Source organism: Penicillium psychrofluorescens (assembly GCF_964197705.1).
Source record: "Penicillium psychrofluorescens genome assembly, chromosome: 5".
Taxonomy (NCBI): Eukaryota; Fungi; Ascomycota; class Eurotiomycetes; order Eurotiales; family Aspergillaceae; genus Penicillium; species Penicillium psychrofluorescens.
This window is the reverse complement of record NC_133443.1, coordinates 1,176,267-1,194,655: the sequence shown is the minus strand read 5'-3', so window position 1 is coordinate 1,194,655 and position 18,389 is coordinate 1,176,267. Positions and strand designations below refer to the sequence as shown.

At 53.5% G+C, this 18,389-nt stretch overlaps 7 protein-coding genes across 7 annotated transcripts; 3 read left to right on the top strand and 4 right to left on the bottom strand.

Moving 5' to 3' along the window:
- Nucleotides 1-657: 657 nt before the first annotated feature.
- On the top strand, nucleotides 658-1,918 carry PFLUO_LOCUS7714 (uncharacterized protein; the record flags this gene model as incomplete). The annotated part of the gene is made up of 3 exons (XM_073785378.1): nucleotides 658-749; nucleotides 810-1,327; nucleotides 1,383-1,918. 3 exons carry the CDS (start codon nucleotides 658-660, stop codon nucleotides 1,916-1,918), a joined length of 1,146 nt encoding a protein of 381 aa, XP_073641739.1.
- Nucleotides 1,919-2,088: 170 nt separating this feature from the next.
- Nucleotides 2,089-2,913, bottom strand: PFLUO_LOCUS7713 (uncharacterized protein; the record flags this gene model as incomplete). The annotated part of the gene is made up of 2 exons (XM_073785376.1): nucleotides 2,089-2,575; nucleotides 2,627-2,913. 2 exons carry the CDS (start codon nucleotides 2,911-2,913, stop codon nucleotides 2,089-2,091), a joined length of 774 nt encoding a protein of 257 aa, XP_073641738.1.
- A 402-nt stretch (nucleotides 2,914-3,315) lies between these two features.
- PFLUO_LOCUS7712 (uncharacterized protein) lies at nucleotides 3,316-3,978 on the bottom strand (the record flags this gene model as incomplete). Its single annotated transcript, XM_073785375.1, has 1 exon — nucleotides 3,316-3,978. The coding sequence occupies one exon, from the start codon at nucleotides 3,976-3,978 to the stop codon at nucleotides 3,316-3,318; it is 663 nt and encodes a 220-aa protein (XP_073641737.1).
- Nucleotides 3,979-4,223: 245 nt separating this feature from the next.
- Nucleotides 4,224-6,728, top strand: PFLUO_LOCUS7711 (tRNA ligase; the record flags this gene model as incomplete). Its single annotated transcript, XM_073785374.1, has 1 exon — nucleotides 4,224-6,728. The coding sequence occupies one exon, from the start codon at nucleotides 4,224-4,226 to the stop codon at nucleotides 6,726-6,728; it is 2,505 nt and encodes an 834-aa protein (XP_073641736.1).
- Nucleotides 6,729-7,066: 338 nt separating this feature from the next.
- PFLUO_LOCUS7710 (protein transport protein sft2) lies at nucleotides 7,067-8,605 on the bottom strand (the record flags this gene model as incomplete). Its single annotated transcript, XM_073785373.1, has 4 exons — nucleotides 7,067-7,219; nucleotides 7,617-7,767; nucleotides 8,057-8,177; nucleotides 8,374-8,605. 4 exons carry the CDS (start codon nucleotides 8,603-8,605, stop codon nucleotides 7,067-7,069), a joined length of 657 nt encoding a protein of 218 aa, XP_073641735.1.
- A 3,060-nt stretch (nucleotides 8,606-11,665) lies between these two features.
- Nucleotides 11,666-13,150, top strand: PFLUO_LOCUS7709 (uncharacterized protein; the record flags this gene model as incomplete). Its single annotated transcript, XM_073785372.1, has 1 exon — nucleotides 11,666-13,150. One exon carries the CDS (start codon nucleotides 11,666-11,668, stop codon nucleotides 13,148-13,150), a length of 1,485 nt encoding a protein of 494 aa, XP_073641734.1.
- A 624-nt stretch (nucleotides 13,151-13,774) lies between these two features.
- PFLUO_LOCUS7708 (uncharacterized protein) lies at nucleotides 13,775-14,377 on the bottom strand (the record flags this gene model as incomplete). The annotated part of the gene is made up of 1 exon (XM_073785371.1): nucleotides 13,775-14,377. One exon carries the CDS (start codon nucleotides 14,375-14,377, stop codon nucleotides 13,775-13,777), a length of 603 nt encoding a protein of 200 aa, XP_073641733.1.
- Nucleotides 14,378-18,389: the final 4,012 nt, after the last annotated feature.

The window sequence follows — 18,389 nt, the reverse complement described above, 5'->3', positions numbered from 1 at the left end:
GAGAGATCCGCCACCAATGAGACTATCGCAGACACCGCATATCAAGTACATTGTCTTTCCTCTCTTGATTCCCATATCCTAAGCATTGAATCTAGCGCCATTTCAACTAGCAGCGACTAACTAGCCAGATCGAGAACTGACTTTCCATCCTGAAAGTTAACGTACCTAGCCGCATTATGCTTGGAGTCTTGTTCCTTGCAGCAATCTTGAAAGCCTTTCTGTTGGCATTCGTGACGTCACAGTATCCGGTCAAACGGCAGGTTCCCCCCTATACTTGACGCAACAGGATTTCCGTACTGGTTTAACTTTGCAGGAGCACTCTGACGCCGAAGCAGCAATGACTCTCGCAATAATAGCGATAATTGAGAATCGCGTCTTTCGGATAACATAGGAGGAACTGGGCTCCCGATCCCTGGATCCGCCACCTCGATGTGGTAGCGATCCACAGCGCCCAGGCGGCGCTTTAACCTTCGGTCACGCGAGCCAAGAACATGATTGCCTGCGGTCTGTTTTTCCTTTCTTTTCACCTCCTGTGTGACCTCTGGTGGTGACACCATAATAACATATACGCCAGGATCTACTTAACCCAAGGTCTCTCCCCCATATTGAGCCAAATCAACAAATCAACAAACAATCATCCATCCCTCCGCAAACACCATGGGGCCAACCACCTTGGCGCCTAGAGATACCGTGGTTCGGATCTCGAAGCTGCTGGTGCTGTCTTATGTGGTCGATTGGGTGTTTATTATGTACATCTATCTTTGATATATACAATGCAAGCCCAAATATTAATCTGAATGAATAACTAGTGGCACCGCGCTCATCGGCTATGGCTTTTCCAAACTCACCCCCAACCATCACCCCTTCTCCCTCACCGACCCGAGTATCTCCTACCCCTACACCGAACATGAAACCGTCACCATGAGCACCCTGGTCCTCGCCGCCGTCGTCGCGCCCGCGGTCATAATCCTGATCGTGTCGCTAGTCTTCGCACCCGGTTCCGCGACGGCCGGTGCGCGGCCCTCCAAGTTGCAGATCCTGCGGCGCAAGCTGTGGGAGTGGAATGTCGGGTGGATGGGGCTGGGGGTTGCGCTGGCAGGCGTCTTCCTGGCCACGGAGGGACTGAAGGATCTGATCGGAAAGCCGCGCCCGGACTTCCTGGCGCGCTGTAACCCGGACCTGGCCAAGGTGGCGGAATTTGCGGTCGGTGGGCTGGGCCAGCATCTGCCGGGCGCGCCGAATATTGTCTCGTGGGAGATTTGTCGGACGAAGACTCCCTTGGTCCGCGTGGATGGTTTCTCCAGCTTCCCGAGCGGACATTCATCATGTAAGTGTGATGAACCTGTTGGAGCGGAAAGCGGCTAGCTAACTTCGAATGGCAGTTTCGTTCGCGGGATTGACGTATCTGACCCTGTGGTTCTGCGCCAAGTTCTCCATTGGGTTCCCTTATTTGACGCCCGTGCCCGTGGAAGAGGAGGAAAGCGATGAGCTCTCCTCGGTACGCAGACGTGGCGCCGCGCCTCCGGTCGTCTTCATGCTGGTCGCGTTTGTGCCACTCGCCACGGCTTGCTTCATCGCTTCCTCGCGGTGGTTCAACTATCGACATCACGGGTTCGATATCCTATTTGGCTCGGCGATGGGCCTCGTGTTCGCCTGGATCGGCTTCCGGATGTACCACATGCCGATTCGTCGCGGAGCCGGCTGGGCCTGGGCTGCACGCAGTCGTGGACGGGCTTTCTTCCGAGGCTTTGGTGTCCCGAGCTCCTTGGGTAGTGACAACTGGTCCAGCATGCGCGCTGCCCGGAGAGAAGACCTAGAGGAAGACATTGATTTGGAGAGTGCGTCGGTCCCGCCGAATGGCCGCCATTCCAAGGCCAGCGGGAGCTCCGCTCATGGAGCGATTGGCCAGGCGCTGTAGGCTTGACGTGAGCCACGAGCACGGTACGGTGTATGGCCGTTGAGGGCGTGCTGTGATAATCGCATAATTGTATAGGTCGGTGTATAACAAATTCGTGTATATCATCATTTAGACGGCATATCATCGTATCGTAAAGAGGCGCTCATCGTCAGAAGACGGTTTTCTATCCATCAGCGCCATCCGCCCACTCTCCCTTCATCCCACCGCGCCTTGGCCTCCTTGCGAGCCGCCAATTTCGCAGCCTCCGCACGCACGCGCCGCACCCAATCCGCAATCTCCTTCTCCGACGCCCGACCCTGATGGTCCTCGTCAAGGAAACTCTCCTCCACAGCCCGACACACGGCCTCCTGTTCCGCAATCGCAGCGCTGAGGCGCTGGTACAATGCCTTGGGTGACCACGGCGCCAAGGCAGCGTCCATCTCGGTCTGCTTCTTGCGCCAGGAAACCTCGAGCGACTGGTGTGTGAGGAGCATGGTTTCGGTGGACGCGCGCAGGTCGGCTAGATGGTTCTGCATTTCTAGGACGCGGGTTGCCAGGTCTTTGTTGACTGTGATGAGGGATTCGAGGTTATGCTGGCGGGAGGTGGACGAGGGGTGGTGGTTTGATAGTGCAGAAATCAGGTTGGGGTCTTTGAGGATCGTTTGTAGGTCGAGTGTTCTGTTTGGGAGTTAGAGAGATCCAGTAGCGACAGAGTGCGGGGGGGCATACGATTTGTCCTGTACGATCTCGGGGAGCCAGCCCTCCTCGATTGTTGGCGGTTCGGGCAGTGTAGACCCCGCATATGATGCTGGCGGTGCACCGCCAGGCTGGGTTTCCGTGTAATAGCTTGGTTGACTCTGCGGTGCGGCTGCCAGGGACGACTGGTTCTGGGGGGTCCCTCCTCGGCTGGCTTCATGGCTGCTGGGTTTGGGCGGTGGCAGAGGAGGCGTGTCGGGATTGATGACTGTATTCATTATCTGTGGGTTGGAGTAGTATGGGGATGGCGATTGCGACATGGTGGAATACTCGTGGGTGATGTGGAAGAAGAGAAGCGGGAGCTGAGCTAAAGGCGGGGACAAGCCCGAGCTTGGCATCTACGGCAAGTACAGCAAATATTGAGAATTGTTTGAGAATTGTTTGAATATATTATTCTGGGGTATTTGGCTGTGTAAAATAATTCTCCTAGATGCAGCATAGGGGTATTCTCGTCCCAACTCATGTCGCATAAGGTGTATAGCTGGGGCATCTCATCCCCGACACGATGACGGGTAAGGTGTGCTAAAGCGTTATAACCCCCGCGTCCATGAAGCTGGGATATTCCAAGCTGATAGCGCGAGCATAACACCGCGGTAGCATCATTGGTGATCTGTGGGGAGTCTTGCAAACAGTCAAGACAGGACATGGAATATCCCTGCGTTTCACTCCATCCTCCTCCGCAGATCCCGTTCCTGCGTCTCAATATTGGTTCCTGCAATGGCATCCATCACCAGCTCCCGCAGTTGATTCTGTGTCGCCTCACTGTGGAAATCATCCCGAGCCGCCAGCTCATCTATCCTCCGCTTGAACTCCGGATCCACCTCCGTCTCGCCCGCGCTGGCCTCCTGCTCCGACATTGTCCCGATATTCACTTGCAGGTTGTCCGGCACTGGCGGCGGCGGGTGCAAGGGATCCAATGGTGGGACCAAAGTAGACTCCGCGGGAGGCGCGCCGGCAGCCTGTCGAAGGTAGATGGCGACCTGAGGGAATTCGTCCTCGGCCTCCATTTTCTCATACGCGGTCAGGCCCTCGTCGTTCTTCTTGTTATAGTCCACTCCAAGCTCCTCCACTAGACACTTGGCGATTTTGATTTTTTCGGTCACGAAGAGACAGGTCTCGCCATCTTCATCGAGGAGATTGACGTCGACATGGAATTCGTTCACCAGGGCGCGGAGGAGATCGATGTGGCCGTAGGACGCGGCGGCGTGGAGCAGGGAGTAGCCGTGCTCGTCCTGACACGATGCGACAGAGGGATTGGAGCGCAGGTGCTCGAGAAGCACCGCGGGCTGATCGCAGGCGAGGAGGTACGGATTGGGTTGGGCCATGGCTGGATGTGGGTTGGAAGAAGAAGAAAAGAAAAAAAGAAGGCGGGGAGCGATAACCAGCGATAAGGCTGTGCGCACCTTTCCTTTTCTGCTCCCCGCCGAGTGACACATTCTTGCGGATGAGCTGTTGACTCACGCCGACTCATAAATACAGGACAAGAGAAGCATTCAAGTACTGTGATCTTCCGGTCGCTCTCTCTTTTGCACTTCTACCCCACTCGATCAGCCCTCTGGGAGCCGCAATCATGGCGGAACAGGACCCCTCGCAGATCGCACATCTGGTCAAGACCCTGGAGGATTGCCGGAGTATGAACAAGGGCGCCAAGAAGAGTAGTTTCAACTGCAAAAAGTCGACCTTCGCCGTCGCCGGCACCAACGCAACGGTCGATTCCTGGAAATTCATGGATTGGGACTACAAGCGCTCCGATCTGCCGGTCTATGCCCGCGGCCTATTCACCACCAAAAGGAAAGACGGGACCCGCGAAATTGCAGTGCGCGGATACGACAAATTTTTCAACATTGACGAGACGAACAGCACACGCTGGCGGAATATCGAGAAGAACACCCGCGGACCCTATGAGCTCAGCGTGAAGGAGAACGGGTGCATTATCTTCATTTCCGGATTGGAGGACGACAAGCTGCTGGTGTGCAGCAAACATTCGACCGGTGTCCGTGAAGACGTCAGTCTCAGCCATGCCCAGGCCGGTGAGCGTTGGGTAGAGCGGCATGTGGCCTCGGTGGGCCGCTCCGTCAAGGATCTGGCAAGAACGCTGCGCGAATTGAACATCACAGCGGTTGGCGAGCTCTGTGACGACACATTTGAGGAGCACGTTCTGGCCTATGACGAGGAAGCATCTGGTATCTACTTACACGGTCTCAATTACAATCTCCCCGAATTCGCAACGATGTCGGGGGAGAAGGTGCATCAGTTTGCAGATGCATGGGGGTTCAAGAAAGCCAAATTTGAGGTCTTTGATGATATCGCTCGCGTGCAGAGCTTCCTCGAGGGCTGTGCGGAAACAGGGACGTGGGACGGACGGGAGACGGAAGGCTTCGTGATCCGATGCCAGCTGAGCGAAGACGGCACCGGCCCATATCGGGACTGGTTCTTCAAGTACAAGTTCGAGGAGCCCTACCTCATGTACCGGCAGTGGCGCGAATGCACCAAGGCCGTCATCGCGGGTCGACTTCCCAAAATCAAGAAGCACGAGGCTATCACCGAAGAATACCTACAGTATGCGCGGAGGAGGTTTGTCAAAGAACCTCACCTTGCAAAGGCCTATGTCCAAAACCACGGCATCATTTCCTTGCGAGAGGGTTTCCTCCAGGAGCGAGGACTGAAGGGATCTGAGATCATTGCCTTGGAAGCCCAAAGGGAGATATCGAGTAGAGAAATCAACCGCAACGTTATTCTTGCCCCAATTGCAACGCTGGGATGCGGCAAGACGACCGTGGCTCTCGCTCTTGCGCGGCTTTTTGAATGGGGCCATGTCCAAAACGACAACATCCCCAAGGGAAAGGGCAAGCCCAAGAAGTTTGCCTTTGAAGTTAGTAACAGCCTGTCGGAACACGCGGCCGTCATTGCAGACCGAAACAACCACCAGAAGCGCGAGCGCAAGCAACTCATGCAGGATATCTACCCGGTTCTCCCGGATGCACAGTTCATCGCACTGCATTACGTCCATGAACCCCGGAGCGAGCTGCTTCCGCGTATCAAAGAAATCACCCGGTCTCGCATCCTCGAGCGCGGCGACAACCACCAGACCATCCGAGCAGCCAGCGTCACTCAGGGTGAGATCATCGGAATCATGGACGGATTCCTGAATCGCTTCGAAGCCATCGATCCCTACAACCAACCCGACGAAAGCTTCGACCAGATCATCGATCTGGATGTATGCGCCTCCTCACGCGCGAATCTCGAGACGGTGGTAGTGGCCTTGCACGAAAAGTACCCCGGTCTTGTCCCCAACATACCCACCGGCGCCGAAATGGACTCTGCCATTGAGAGCTCCCTGCGCGACTACCACGTCAAGGAGGATCTAAGCTACAGCTACAAGTGGCAAAAAGACAAGACCAAGAAGAACAACAACAACAACAACAACAACAACAACAACACCACCACCAACCAGCCCGAAGCCACTCTTCCTACCGACCCCGCCACCACGGCACAACTTGTCAAAAAGCAGCTGGCCAAAGAAACCGAATATTTCTCCGTCGGTGTGCCCTCCCGCGACATCACCTCTCTCCTCGAATCTCTTTTCCCCCCATCCACGCCCGCACACACAGCACGTCTATACAACCAGCTCCTGAATTCGCGCCGCATCCAGCCAACCTTCCACGTCACGCTCATCCACCGCAGCGCGAAGAAAGAGCACCCGCAGACGTGGGACGCCTACGTCGATCGAGCCCAGCATGCACAGCAGGCCGCAGAGACGGAGACAGACCCTCAGCAGAGACAGACTGCGCGCGTTCGTCTCGAGCGTCTCATCTGGGACGACCGCGTCATGGCCTTCATCGTGCGTTTGCTCCCGGCGCCCGATGCCGAGGATGCGCAGTGGCCCTGCGTCAACGTCGTGCCGCATATCACGGTCGGGACGGCCGGGGCGCACATCAAGCCGAAGGAGAGCAATGATTTGCTGGCGAGGTGGTTGGAGGTTGGATCTGGGGGGGAGACGGGGATTTTTGAGGCCGAGGTGAAGGGGGTCAAGGTTGTTGAGGGGGCTTTTGGGGCTGTCATGAGTCGGAAATGATGTCTTTTTGTTTCCCTTTTGCTTCTTGTCTGGGAGGAGAGATGGTGGGTGGTGAGGGAGGGTATGACCAAGGCTCGATGTCATGTCTGGTTACTTGCTCATGTTTATGACTTGATGAGGATGTCTCTGGCTCGCTAGCACAGATGGCTTTAAACAAAACAAATCGAATAATGATAGCTACTGCATGCCACGATTGCGCTAGACTGTATGCTATTACATATACAAGGAAATTAAAGGTTGGTGGAGTATTAGGGGATCTTGCAAGTCTGTCCAAGGGGAGCAAAGAAGAGGGAGAGAGAGAGAGAGAGAGAAGACATCCAAACACACACGCAACCAACTCAACCAGTCACCCAAGCCGAGACGCGCGACGCACCAAAGCGGCCCACGTACTGCAGACCGGTGCTGCCCATGGGGAAATAGCTGACCGCATACCAGACGAGGGCGACGAGCTGGAAGATGCAGGAGATGAGGGTGAGGAGGAGGTTTTGCAACTGGACAGACACGGACAAGTCAGCAAGGGTATTCTTTCTTTCTGAGATCTCGGAGGGATGATCAAGCAAGTGAGCACGCCAGGGACAGTGCGACGTGCGACGATGATTTGGAAGAGACAACGACAAAGAGTGGAAACAGAGTCCAACGTTTTTGTCATCTCCCCGAATCGGAAGTCACACAGAGACAGAGGGCCGAGACGAGAGGACAGGGTGATATTCGCGGCGGATAGAGGGTCCGGTGTGTTACGTCGCACGACACGGCAAGAGGAAAGGATGCAAGATCCCATCTCCCACCGCTAGAGCGACCAAACATCGCCGCGCAACATCCGCACACACAGCACAGGAAGGGAGGGCAGGGAATGGTGCACAAAAAGACGTAATCCAACAAAAGACTCACCCCGACGGCAAAGTAGAGCGTTAGCGCAATAGATCCGAAATACGCGGCCGTGAAAGGCAACCGTGGTCCCGAGACCAGATGCTTAGCGTAAGTCCACGGTCCCATGAGGACGGCCCATGATATCAAGAACAAGAGTGAGCCGACAGACCACCTAAGTCAAGGACGCGTGCGTTAGCCATAGAGAACGGAGGTGAGGGTTTAGGGTTTCTTGGCAACTGAGGCGCAGGTAGAGGTTGGGGGAAGAGGGCGACGAATCGAGAGGCCCGGATAAAGGCACGGTGTTCGCACATGGCCCTCGCCACGGCCCGCTGATGGCCAGGATCATCCTGATATGGACTCTAACTGGCTGCTCAGGCAGCTGCGATGGCTGAGACTGGGGCGTAGAGGGGGGGGAAGGAGGGCAGCTGAAAATGGAAAGATGCCGACGAAGAGCAACTTACAGGATCGCGAATTTGCGGGGCTTGATGGCCAAAGCAGGGAACAGGAAGAAGCAGATCAGGAAGCAGACGGCAGCTCCTAGGTTGCATGCCGCGAAAATGAGCATCCGATCCCACCGACTCACTAGAGTGGGGAGGGTTCTGTTAGTTCTGAAATTGATATCATGTTTCCCCTTGTCTGGTCATGTCCACGTATCTACACGCAAGATTATGGATCCTCCCGGCGCAGGAACTGCGAGCGTCGTCACCTGGATCAGGACAGGCAGACGTGAACAGACAGGGTGATCGAGGTCAGGAGCCACACATGGGAGACGACTTACAAGCAAAGAAGCCCTCTTCTTCCTCTCGACGGGTGGCCGCGGGAAGCGGTGCTCCGGGGCCTTCATTGTGAGTGGGCAGTTGGACGTAACCTTCTTCCCCAAAAGGATTCCAAGACTGGAGGCGGGAGAAGAACGGGGTGGTCGATGAAGCGTTGGTATTGACGGGCAGATCCGGGTCTCTCCGTGACCAACCCAGCGCGTTGACGGAGTCCCGAAAGGAGTTAGTTGCCATGATAGAGATGAGGGTGTCGATCAAGGACTCGTCATATCCCAATTGGAAGGACGTGCACGGCTGCAGGCAAGATGGGAAGCGGAGGCCCGTGGTGTCCCCAAACGTCTGCAGGGACTATGTATATGGAGTGCAGATGATCTTCGCCGGGTGGTGGCTGATCGTAGGAGGGTGGGGACCGGTAAAGGTGCAGATGACGCCGAACGCGGATTCGGCTTCCAAATAGGCCTTGAGCGCGCCGGTGACTCGTGTCGAGTTTCTATTTATTTGCGGAAACACCCTACGGCCACAGGAAGACACCCGGGGCGACTAGTGGAGCTGACGAGTCGTTCCAGGCAAAAGCGGACGGAATGATCCACCCGAGGAGGATCCAATCTGATGTCCGGGAGCAAAGCCGGACGAGGAGAATAAACCCGGGCTGTGCGACTGTCGCAAGGGCCGATGTACCGGCTGGACGTTGAACCTTGAGCGCGCCGCACGATCCGAGAAAAGGGTGGGCAAGAGGTAAAGGGTGCTCGGCGGGGGGGATTGATTGGACGTGGAAGCGCTGCACTAGTCAGAGAGAATGAGGAATGACGAGATGGCGTGGAGCTACCGATGCGGGCAAACCGATCGGCGTGGGAAACTGTTGCAGGTCCGATCAACTGTCAGATGATGCGGGATGTCTTGGAGCGGGATGGGGGTCAGTTAGGGTGAGCGAGTGGGCAAGGGAGATCGGTCGGACCGAGCCTAGGCCGGGGGGGTGTACGTGTATGGTGATCGAGGGGAGTAGGAAAGATGGGGGCAGTGCTAAGACCAGACATACCAGGCAGAACAAGGCAATGCAGTCCGGAGAGTGCAAGTGTTGAGTTGACCCTGGCGCAACTCGGGCAATCGCGCTAACCCCAACGGAGCGGGTAACGTGACCTCCCGGGTGCCCTTGGTTTCTCGCATGAGTCGCGCCGTTTCCGCTGATATTATGTCTGATTCTCTCTCGGAATGCGCTAAATTTACTATCCATGGTCCGGACGGGACTAGTTCGCGATAGTATACAGTAGTCCTCCCCCCCATATCATGTCGATCTCCCTAGTCCGTGGCCGGTGCAGACCCTGTGGCGATCCTGGATGGTGGTGGATGAATCCAATAAATAACATCCTCCCGCTGCAGAAGCTGGGATCTGCCCCCTCCCCCCACCCGGCGGCAGCGGGCTTCACCACGTATCGGAAGAACTCCAGCCTGTCTCTACCCGAACCCTGTACGACGCCAAATTGTCCGATGGGTCGAGAGAGGGGTGCCGTCTTGGGGTAGCATCGCTTGCCTGTGAGCGCGATCTAGGACCATGATTCCGCCAACGTCTCCCCTCAGGATGTGTAGAGGATGTATAACTTTTGCACCTACCGTGGATACGTATACGCCGAACCTAGACGGACCGGCACGATCGATCGATGACTACATCTGGCAAGGCAAAGCCGTCGTGTCTCCGCCACATACCAGCGCCTCTATCATGGCAGCCTAGCACGGACCGCCGAGGAGGGTGAGATCCCAAGAGTCCAAGCTCCTGACGGTCGATCACGGCCCCGATGGACGATCGCCACCGCTGCACGACATGCTCGCGATCAGTGTTATCGCAGAGAATATTATTATTTATTTCGGTAGGGGAGAAATCGTGTCCATAGTCACCCTCCCAGTATCGCCATCTGATACATTCTTGCCATGAGTCACAGGTGACAAACAAGGTCATGGACCTCCATCCAGGCTGTATCACCCTTCCCTCCTTGGTTCTTTTGCGCTGTAGTGGTTTTGCTAGTCGGGACTTGCCACCCTCCTTTATCCAACACTTCCCCCCCCCCCTCCATGATAGTTAGAAAACCGGTAAGCCTCGTCGATTCCCGCCGATCGACGGGCTGCATGACCCGATGCTGTAATAATCAAATGAGAGGTGCAGGAGAGCGAGTTCATAAAGTCTCCATCCCCTCGTTGCGGCGGTGCCAACGGCAAACTCTTTGTTGCGTTGTCACTGCATATACTTCACCGTTGTCTATGCTTCGCAAAGGATTCCGAGTCGTCGATCGTCCAAACGGTATTCCCATGAACAATCATCATCAGGTACGGTACATTGTTCTTGGACCTGCATCGATAGTCCCTGCCACGTGTAGTTTTGTTGGCTGCGACTCCTGAGGCTGATGGAATGGACGGATACAGACCCCAGTGCGAAACATCTCCAAAGAGACAGAGTCTCACCGCCCACCCTCACTCCACCGCTGCTTCCCTCTGGCCCTTTCCCCCACGTTTTCTCCCTCTCCCTTTCTCGCTCTTCCTTCTCCACGCTCTGTCTCTTCCTTTCCTCCAATCCAATCTCGTCCGGGTCGATAAGGGCACCCGAAAGAGAGCGAGCCTGAGGCTGAGTCCTGTCCTCTGCCGCCGCCTCTTCCTCTCATCCTCGCTCAGTCCTCTTGGACTCTTCTGACTCCTCCAAACAATCTTACCCGCCACGTTTACCGCCCCTTTGTCTATCCCATCCTCCTCTTTTCTCGGCAACGCTCAGTTCCCCGGCGCTTCCGCAGACTTTTGATTACTGCGCTTCATTGGCCTCGTTGATTCGATCTGCGGATTAATCCCGGACGCTTGTCCTCCGGTACTTCCAACTCATCCACCCCCACTTGGTTTCCCCAAACCAAAGAGGTTTTTTTTTTCCCCTCCCCCACCTATTGGCGACGAGAACGGCTTCGCCGTCATCACTCCATCTTTCAGTGCATAGAAGGTATCTCATCCAACTTCTCTTTTCGGTCGGCGCAGTTGCCTAGCATTGCCTTCTGCAAGGCCCGGGGGGTCGGTGCGCTCGGCGAGGCCGACATGCCTCGTGTCGCCCAATTCTTGATGACGGAGTCAGCTAACATTCCCCCTGAACTCAGGTCGTGATATCTTCTTTATCTACACTTTCCTTGCGACAGAGCGACAGTCGACCAGCACACCTCGACTGCTCCCGCAACCTTTCCGCACTCAACACACTTTCCATTTAACCGGGCGATGGCAGAAGCGAGTCTATTCATCAAACACGAAACCCTCGATCACACCAGACCATTCATGATGTCGCACTCCGGTTATGGCAACCAATTCGGGACCCCCAACGATGGGGTGGACCCCTCCGATTTGACGATGCAGCAGGGTGGCTTCATGTCCTACCCGTTTGGCTCCCAGCAGAACATGTCGTCCAGCTTCAACTTTGGAAACTCCGGCATCGATACCGATGAACTGCTGGACTTGGAGATCAGTGGACAGAACGGTGTCCAGCGCGGAGATAACATAAATTATCTCCAGGATCAATCGGGCGGGGGCATTGCCATGAGCCACCAAAGTCAAATGTCGCACATGTACTCGAACACCCCCGACAATGCGCCGCTGGCCAGCCCGTTCGTTCACAACAGCTTCAACTATGACCAGTTCCGGCAGATGAACGTGCCCAACCTTCAGCACGCCAGCTCCTTTGACCAGAATTACTTGAACGCCAAGTCGCGGCCGGGCCTGCAGTCCATGGACCGTGCCTCGTCGGATACCCGCAGCCCCATGACGCCGAAGACACCCGCTATGGGGTCGCTGACCTTGGGCACGCCAGAATCTGGCAGCTATCCTTCCCAGCCAATCCGGACCGGTCTGTCGCACCGTCACCAGAAGAGCCTGTCCAACCAATGGGATGGGACACCCGGCAGCGCCCATTCGTATGTCGATTCGCCCATCTCCTCTCCCGGTCACCAGTCACACCCAGGTATCTCAGAGATTCTCAAGTCGGGAAAGCATGCCTCCTTGCCGGCCAAGGTCGACCTCCCTGGATCTCCCCAGGATCTCGAGTCACAAGAGGCCAAGCGCCGACGGCGCCGTGCGTCTCACAATCTGGTCGAACGACGACGCCGTGACAACATCAATGAGCGCATCCAAGATCTCTCCCACCTGGTGCCGCAACATCGATTGGAGGATGACAAGGTCCGCAAGCAGCTTGTGAACAACAACGCTCTTTCCGTCGCCGGTGCCGGTGGAAACGCCGCCACTTCCCTTCTTGCAGGAGGCAATGGCCGCCGCGCCACCCCAGGAAATATCACCATGGGCTTGCCGATTGAAGAGAAGGAGAAGGGCCCTAACAAGGGTGACATCCTGAACGGCGCGGTTAGCTGGATGCGCGATCTGATGTGGGTGCTGCATGTCAAATTTCAGCAAGAAGCCGAACTCGCTGAGTTGATCGGTAGCCTGGGCGGGTCATGGCCGTTCGAGCAGACAGAAGAGGAGAAGCGCATGCGCAGCGAGATTCTGGATGCATTGGAGAATAACGACCCTAGCTCCTTCAGCTACACCCGCGGCCCCGGCAGTGGTCTGCACGTGCCAAAGCACACGAATATGGCCGGCGATCCGCTCAACGGCGCCAACGACGAGATGACGCCGCCAAGTCTGAGCCCATCCTTCCACAGCGGCGCCAGCAGCGCCAACGGTGTTCCCGGTCAGCCGCAGTACTGGAACAGCGCTGGCCACGCGGCGATGAGCTTCAAGGAAGAGGATGAGTATGCGATGGAGATGAACTGAACCTAAGTCGTTGGTCATTTGATTTTCAAATCTACGACGATCTACGACTGCATTGCGGGATGACTTGTTGCATACATGGCGTCACAACGGAAGGACTCGAACGGTCGGCGCACTGGGAGGGAGAGATCCCAGACCCCACGGGGTATCTTCTTGTTCTTTTTTTTTATTTTTTTGTGTTTTTGGTTGCATTGGTATTGTGTTTGTGCTCTTGTGGTATTTTTGTCTATCATCCCAGGTGGCTGTTCTCGGCCCCTTCTGCTTTTTTCGGGGTTCCTTGTTCTTATTATTTCGGATCGACTTTTTCTATGGATCATATCGATACCCTGTTTTCCTTTTCTTCGTGGTTTCTGCATGCTCTTTTCTCTCTATTATGGTTTGACAAGATCTTTTTGATATTTCTTCTGCTATTCTCTTTCTACTACTAAGTTGAGACTTTCCCCTTAATACACTTGCGTGTTCTTACTTCAATCTCCATTCCTTTCTTCTGTTTTTCTCTTTCATTTTCTTTCTGGGCAGTTCTGCGCTGTGTTTCTTGTCCAGCGGTAGTGCAAGTATAGCAACGAATAGGCACTGCTCTTTTTTCATACCTACCTAGGCAATCCACCTATTATCCCCAAATAGAAATCAAGGACAAACCTCCACCCCCTTCCAATCCCAGCACCTCCCTCTGCCACCTTCAAAATCAGCTGATACCCCAATCAAAACATCCAACAACCGTTCCGCCGCATCCTGCGGCTCAAGCATCTCCCGCGTCCCCCAATACTCTCTCGTAAAATCCGTGCGCACCGTACCAGGATGCAGCGCAACCGCCAAAGCCCGATCCCTACTCTGCGCCCGTAAGTACAAATCGAATGTTTTCGTCAATTGAAATACAGCCGCTTTGCTAGCGCGGTAAGAGTACCACCCGCCGCTGGCATTGTCGGTTATAGAGCCCACGCGCGCGGCAAGGGTGGCGTATATAGAATACGCAGGGAGTGATAGAGATGTGCTGTTGTTGTTGTCATCAGATTGAGGTAAAGTAGGGAATGGTCGAGTAGATTTCGTTGGTAAGAATGGCGCAAGGTGTTTCATGAGCAGCATGGGGCCCAGAGTATTCACCTGGAAACTGTGCATGAAGCTCGCAGCGTCGATCTGGGATGGAGATTTCTCGACATGAAGAATACCGGGCAGGGTCAGTGCGAGGCGGAGTGGTGTTTTCGGGTACATTTGGTGCAGGTGGGAGGCCATTGCCGAGATGGTGGATTCGTCTGTAGGTACGATCGAGTGAGACCATGGATGGATTGTTTCTGTTTATGGATATAGATGTGTGGCAAGGCCAAGGTTGGGGAGGTGTGGTTAGTGGGTAGGAGGATGGGCACGGTATACCTGTAACATCTACCTCCAGCACAGACAATCTCTTCTCCGCGCTGCGCGGAATGTTCTTTCCAGACAAGAGCTTGTCGTGTACTCCATCTTTGTCTCGGCGCACTGTCGCGACGACGGGGAGTGGAGTCTTCGCGAGGAGCTGCTGCGCAAAGGCGAATCCTAATCCCCTTGAGGCGGGCGTGACTAGGGCAAAGCCATGAGATGGATGGATCATTGAGAAGTTTGAGAGGGGAGGGAGGTTTGATTGAGATTCGAAATAGTTGTGTTGAGATACATGTTTCTCGTCCCTTGTTTGGTTGTTGTCGTTGCTGGCTGTGTTATCACTGACGTCATGAGCTATCTATACTCCTTCCATGCAAATTTGTTTCTCACATTGTCTTCGTTAATAACAATGGCAAGACCGCAGTTCTATTGCGGCTTTGAAGCTTAGCACTCGCTCGGTATTTAGAGCACCACGAATCTACCGGCAGGATAAAGTGATCTGAGCAAGCCTTGCAGATCCCCCTGATTTGCACAGAGCCCAACCCCGGCATGATGTTAAAGAGGTTGCAGTGGGGGCGATGTATGGGAGCGATCTTGAAGGAGCAAAGGCAACGGATAGACAAAGCTAGCGTTTTGATTTTGGTCGCTCCTGGGGCCGCTCCTCCAGCTCCAGGATATCGTCCCTGTCATAGCCCTGGAGAACTCGAGTCATTGATTTGGCCACTGTTGGAACCTCGTCTCTATCCATAGGGGTCAATGCATAGGGGATCATAATTATCCAATTGATTTTTTGAGTCCAATAATAGCAATGGGGCTGCGTATCCTAATCTTTACATCAGACTTGTCTGTCTATGCGCGAGTTAGATTGATATCCAAGATTAACTTGTAACGACGCCAATGAAGATCATGTGAAGCACTGCTGGGAATTGTATGCCCTGGCAGTCGAGACGGCGAGTGTGGGCATAGTAACCCGTATCACTTTCATGTGCAGCAGTACATGGCTTCACCTTCCTCATCTCCTTCTCTAGCCTTGTTGTTTGCGTAAAAATGTATATCTCCTTCAAGACTTGGCGGTCGACAGAATTTCCAAGTAACTATCAAAGGTAGCACAATATGTATTTAGTACTATTGCCTCATACGCTATGAAGAGACGTGCGATAGATTTTAGAAGACGTTCCGAAAGTTGACCGAATGTTTAGTGAATGAATACTCTGTATTCAATAGTCGATTGAGAGGTTGTTATTGTGCGGAGAGAATCTTCCAGACCTCGCCACTCAATAACGCGTCAGTGAGAATCAGCCTTTGATGCCCTCTGGATCCGCACTCCGAAGCCGATATACCCACTAACTATTGATCCTATACGGAGTATCTCGTTCTCTCCACACCCCCAATGCATGGATACATATCATAACAGGTGTGTCTATAATCATCTCCAGCTGCGGAGCCAATAAACAACAACGGCATGAAGCTTGTGCCGCTGGTGCCGATCTATACAATAGGTGATGAAATTAAAGAAATTATGATTCTCTAACTATCCTAGTTACTACGTGGACCGGATTCTAATAGTCCAACCAAGCCGAGGCGGATAATATTGCATCCACCAAAAGGGTGAAATTCCACATTTCGTTGTTTTGAACCGTTTTACCTCGGTTATCCACAAAATCCTTCAATCCACCAACTCCTGGAAATCTTGAAGGCAACATGGTTATCCAATAACCAGTGTATGGAGTAAATATGGAGCGTCGGAAACCCGAGTTCTGCGAAGCCAACAGTGGATTCATTTCACTAAGACTCGCTTACTTGCTTCTCATAACTAATTGTGAGCGCTTCCGATGATGACACTTGCATATCGCGTGCGCTATGTCAAAGTAGTGAACCAACAATTGCAACGTATCTCCACAATTACAGCTGTCGATCAGTATCGGATGGCGCGGGATCCATGACTCGAAACCGCGCCGCATCTCAATTTCATGCATGATCACGTAGTAGTATACACCCAAGTAAGCAGGAAGACGCGCCAAGCAGGGGCTATGGAACGCTGAGAAAATTCCAAAGCTTCGCTTACGCCACCGGCAAGCCAAGGTTGAGATCGTTTCGGGTTGATGCAGAAGAAGCATAATCGAACGACAAGGCTAATACAAAGCTACCTGAGGTAGTTCCACGTGAGGGAACTTTGACCGTCCCCCATACCCCAGAGAACTGACTCCGACCTCGTGGCAAAATCGTAAAATAATGGCGTTTATCATTACTGGGCTTGGAAGGGGCCTTCGGGGGACAATCGTACGTGACACAGAAATACTTGTCCTTTGGCGGCGACTCGCGGATGCTTCTCCTGAAGGAATGCGTAGTTGATTGTTGGTTAGCGGGGCCAAGCACATCTTGTGGCGTATGATCTACTCTTGTTCTTTTCTTGGCCCCTTTTAGTGACATAAATTCTAAATGAAGTTAGCGGCTTTGTATTGTAAATAGACCCCCCATATGTGGCGGGGAGGGGGCGAGAGACGTCAGTAGCCGATCGCACTCAAGAGTGTCTACAAACATTATTCCTCCTAGAGGATTTTACCTTGTAGAATCAGATTGCCCTATTTTGGTTGAGAATTTTGATATACATTTCTTTGAACAAGGTTGGGATTGCGATGAACGGGTACCTGACAATGCTACGCAACCTAATTTCAGTTCCCTGTCACTTTGGGGGCGATCTCCTGTACATATCCAACTGCAACTCCTACTTGAACCCCCACCCACCTCCCACCCTCGATGTGTTGGAACCCCATTTTACTTGTTTTGGTATGGGTCTGCTCATATATACACGAGGAATGTTGCATAGGACCTAGCAGTAGTGCATACACACGAAACAGATCATTATAGCAACCTCTGAGCCCCATATTTTTAGCGTCATTCTTTGCTATTAGGGGCCATGAGTATGGGCAGATTGCTAGCTGATTGGGGGATGAGGCTCCATATTGATAATTGGGATGTAGTGTCACGCAGTAATGTCTCCAGTTCCAGGTGAGGTGATCAATAGCCCCCGCAACTGACTCAGGGGAAGGAACACCCCCTGGTCCAGACCGTTGGTGGAGAGTTCAAGTTAGGCTACTCCGAGATTGATTGCATCTGAGAGGCAAATTTATAAATAATATCAAGGCTCCGCTCCCGCGATCTCAGTCACAATTTTGTTTTCTTTCAAATCTGCAGACTTCCGAGCTCTGGCTAGTTTAGGAAGCCAACTTTTCATGTCTGATTATTCTATTCTCTCTTCTCAACAGGGCCAGTGGTCCTATTCTATTCTACTATGCGATCTACTCTTTTGGCGGTGAGCCTCCTGGGTAAATTTCCGTGTCCCTGTATTTGGAAATAATAGCCTTGTCTAATCCCACGATAGCTCTTTCTGCCGTGGATGCCAAGTTTATTGCTGGCAGAACGCAAGAACATTCCGATGAATCAGATACCGATTACGCCTACTTCGTGAAGCGAAATTCATCTTTCCCAGACTGGAAAAAAACCTGCAAAGGAAACCAATATAAAAACCAAGCTAATTGGAAAAGCCTGCGTATGGATTATTGGCTGCATACTATGTAAGTAAACAGCCTATCTATCCCTAAAAGGCTTGCGTCTCTTTGCTGATACCAGTCGACAAATAGGGCTGATTCCATCTGGGAAGGAACATCTGCCTTCGATGCTGCGAATGACCCCAAAAACTTGAACTTTCCTCAAGGAATTATGAATCAAATCACGGGCGATTATGATCAATCTCAATGCGTGCTGTGCGTTTTCTGGATCATGCCCCTAACTCATCTCGAGTCAGGCTAATCAGTTTTGAAAAAGGGGCGATTGTAATTTCGGTTTTCCGACTGGCGCACCCTGCACCACAGGAGTCTACAATTCATTCTAT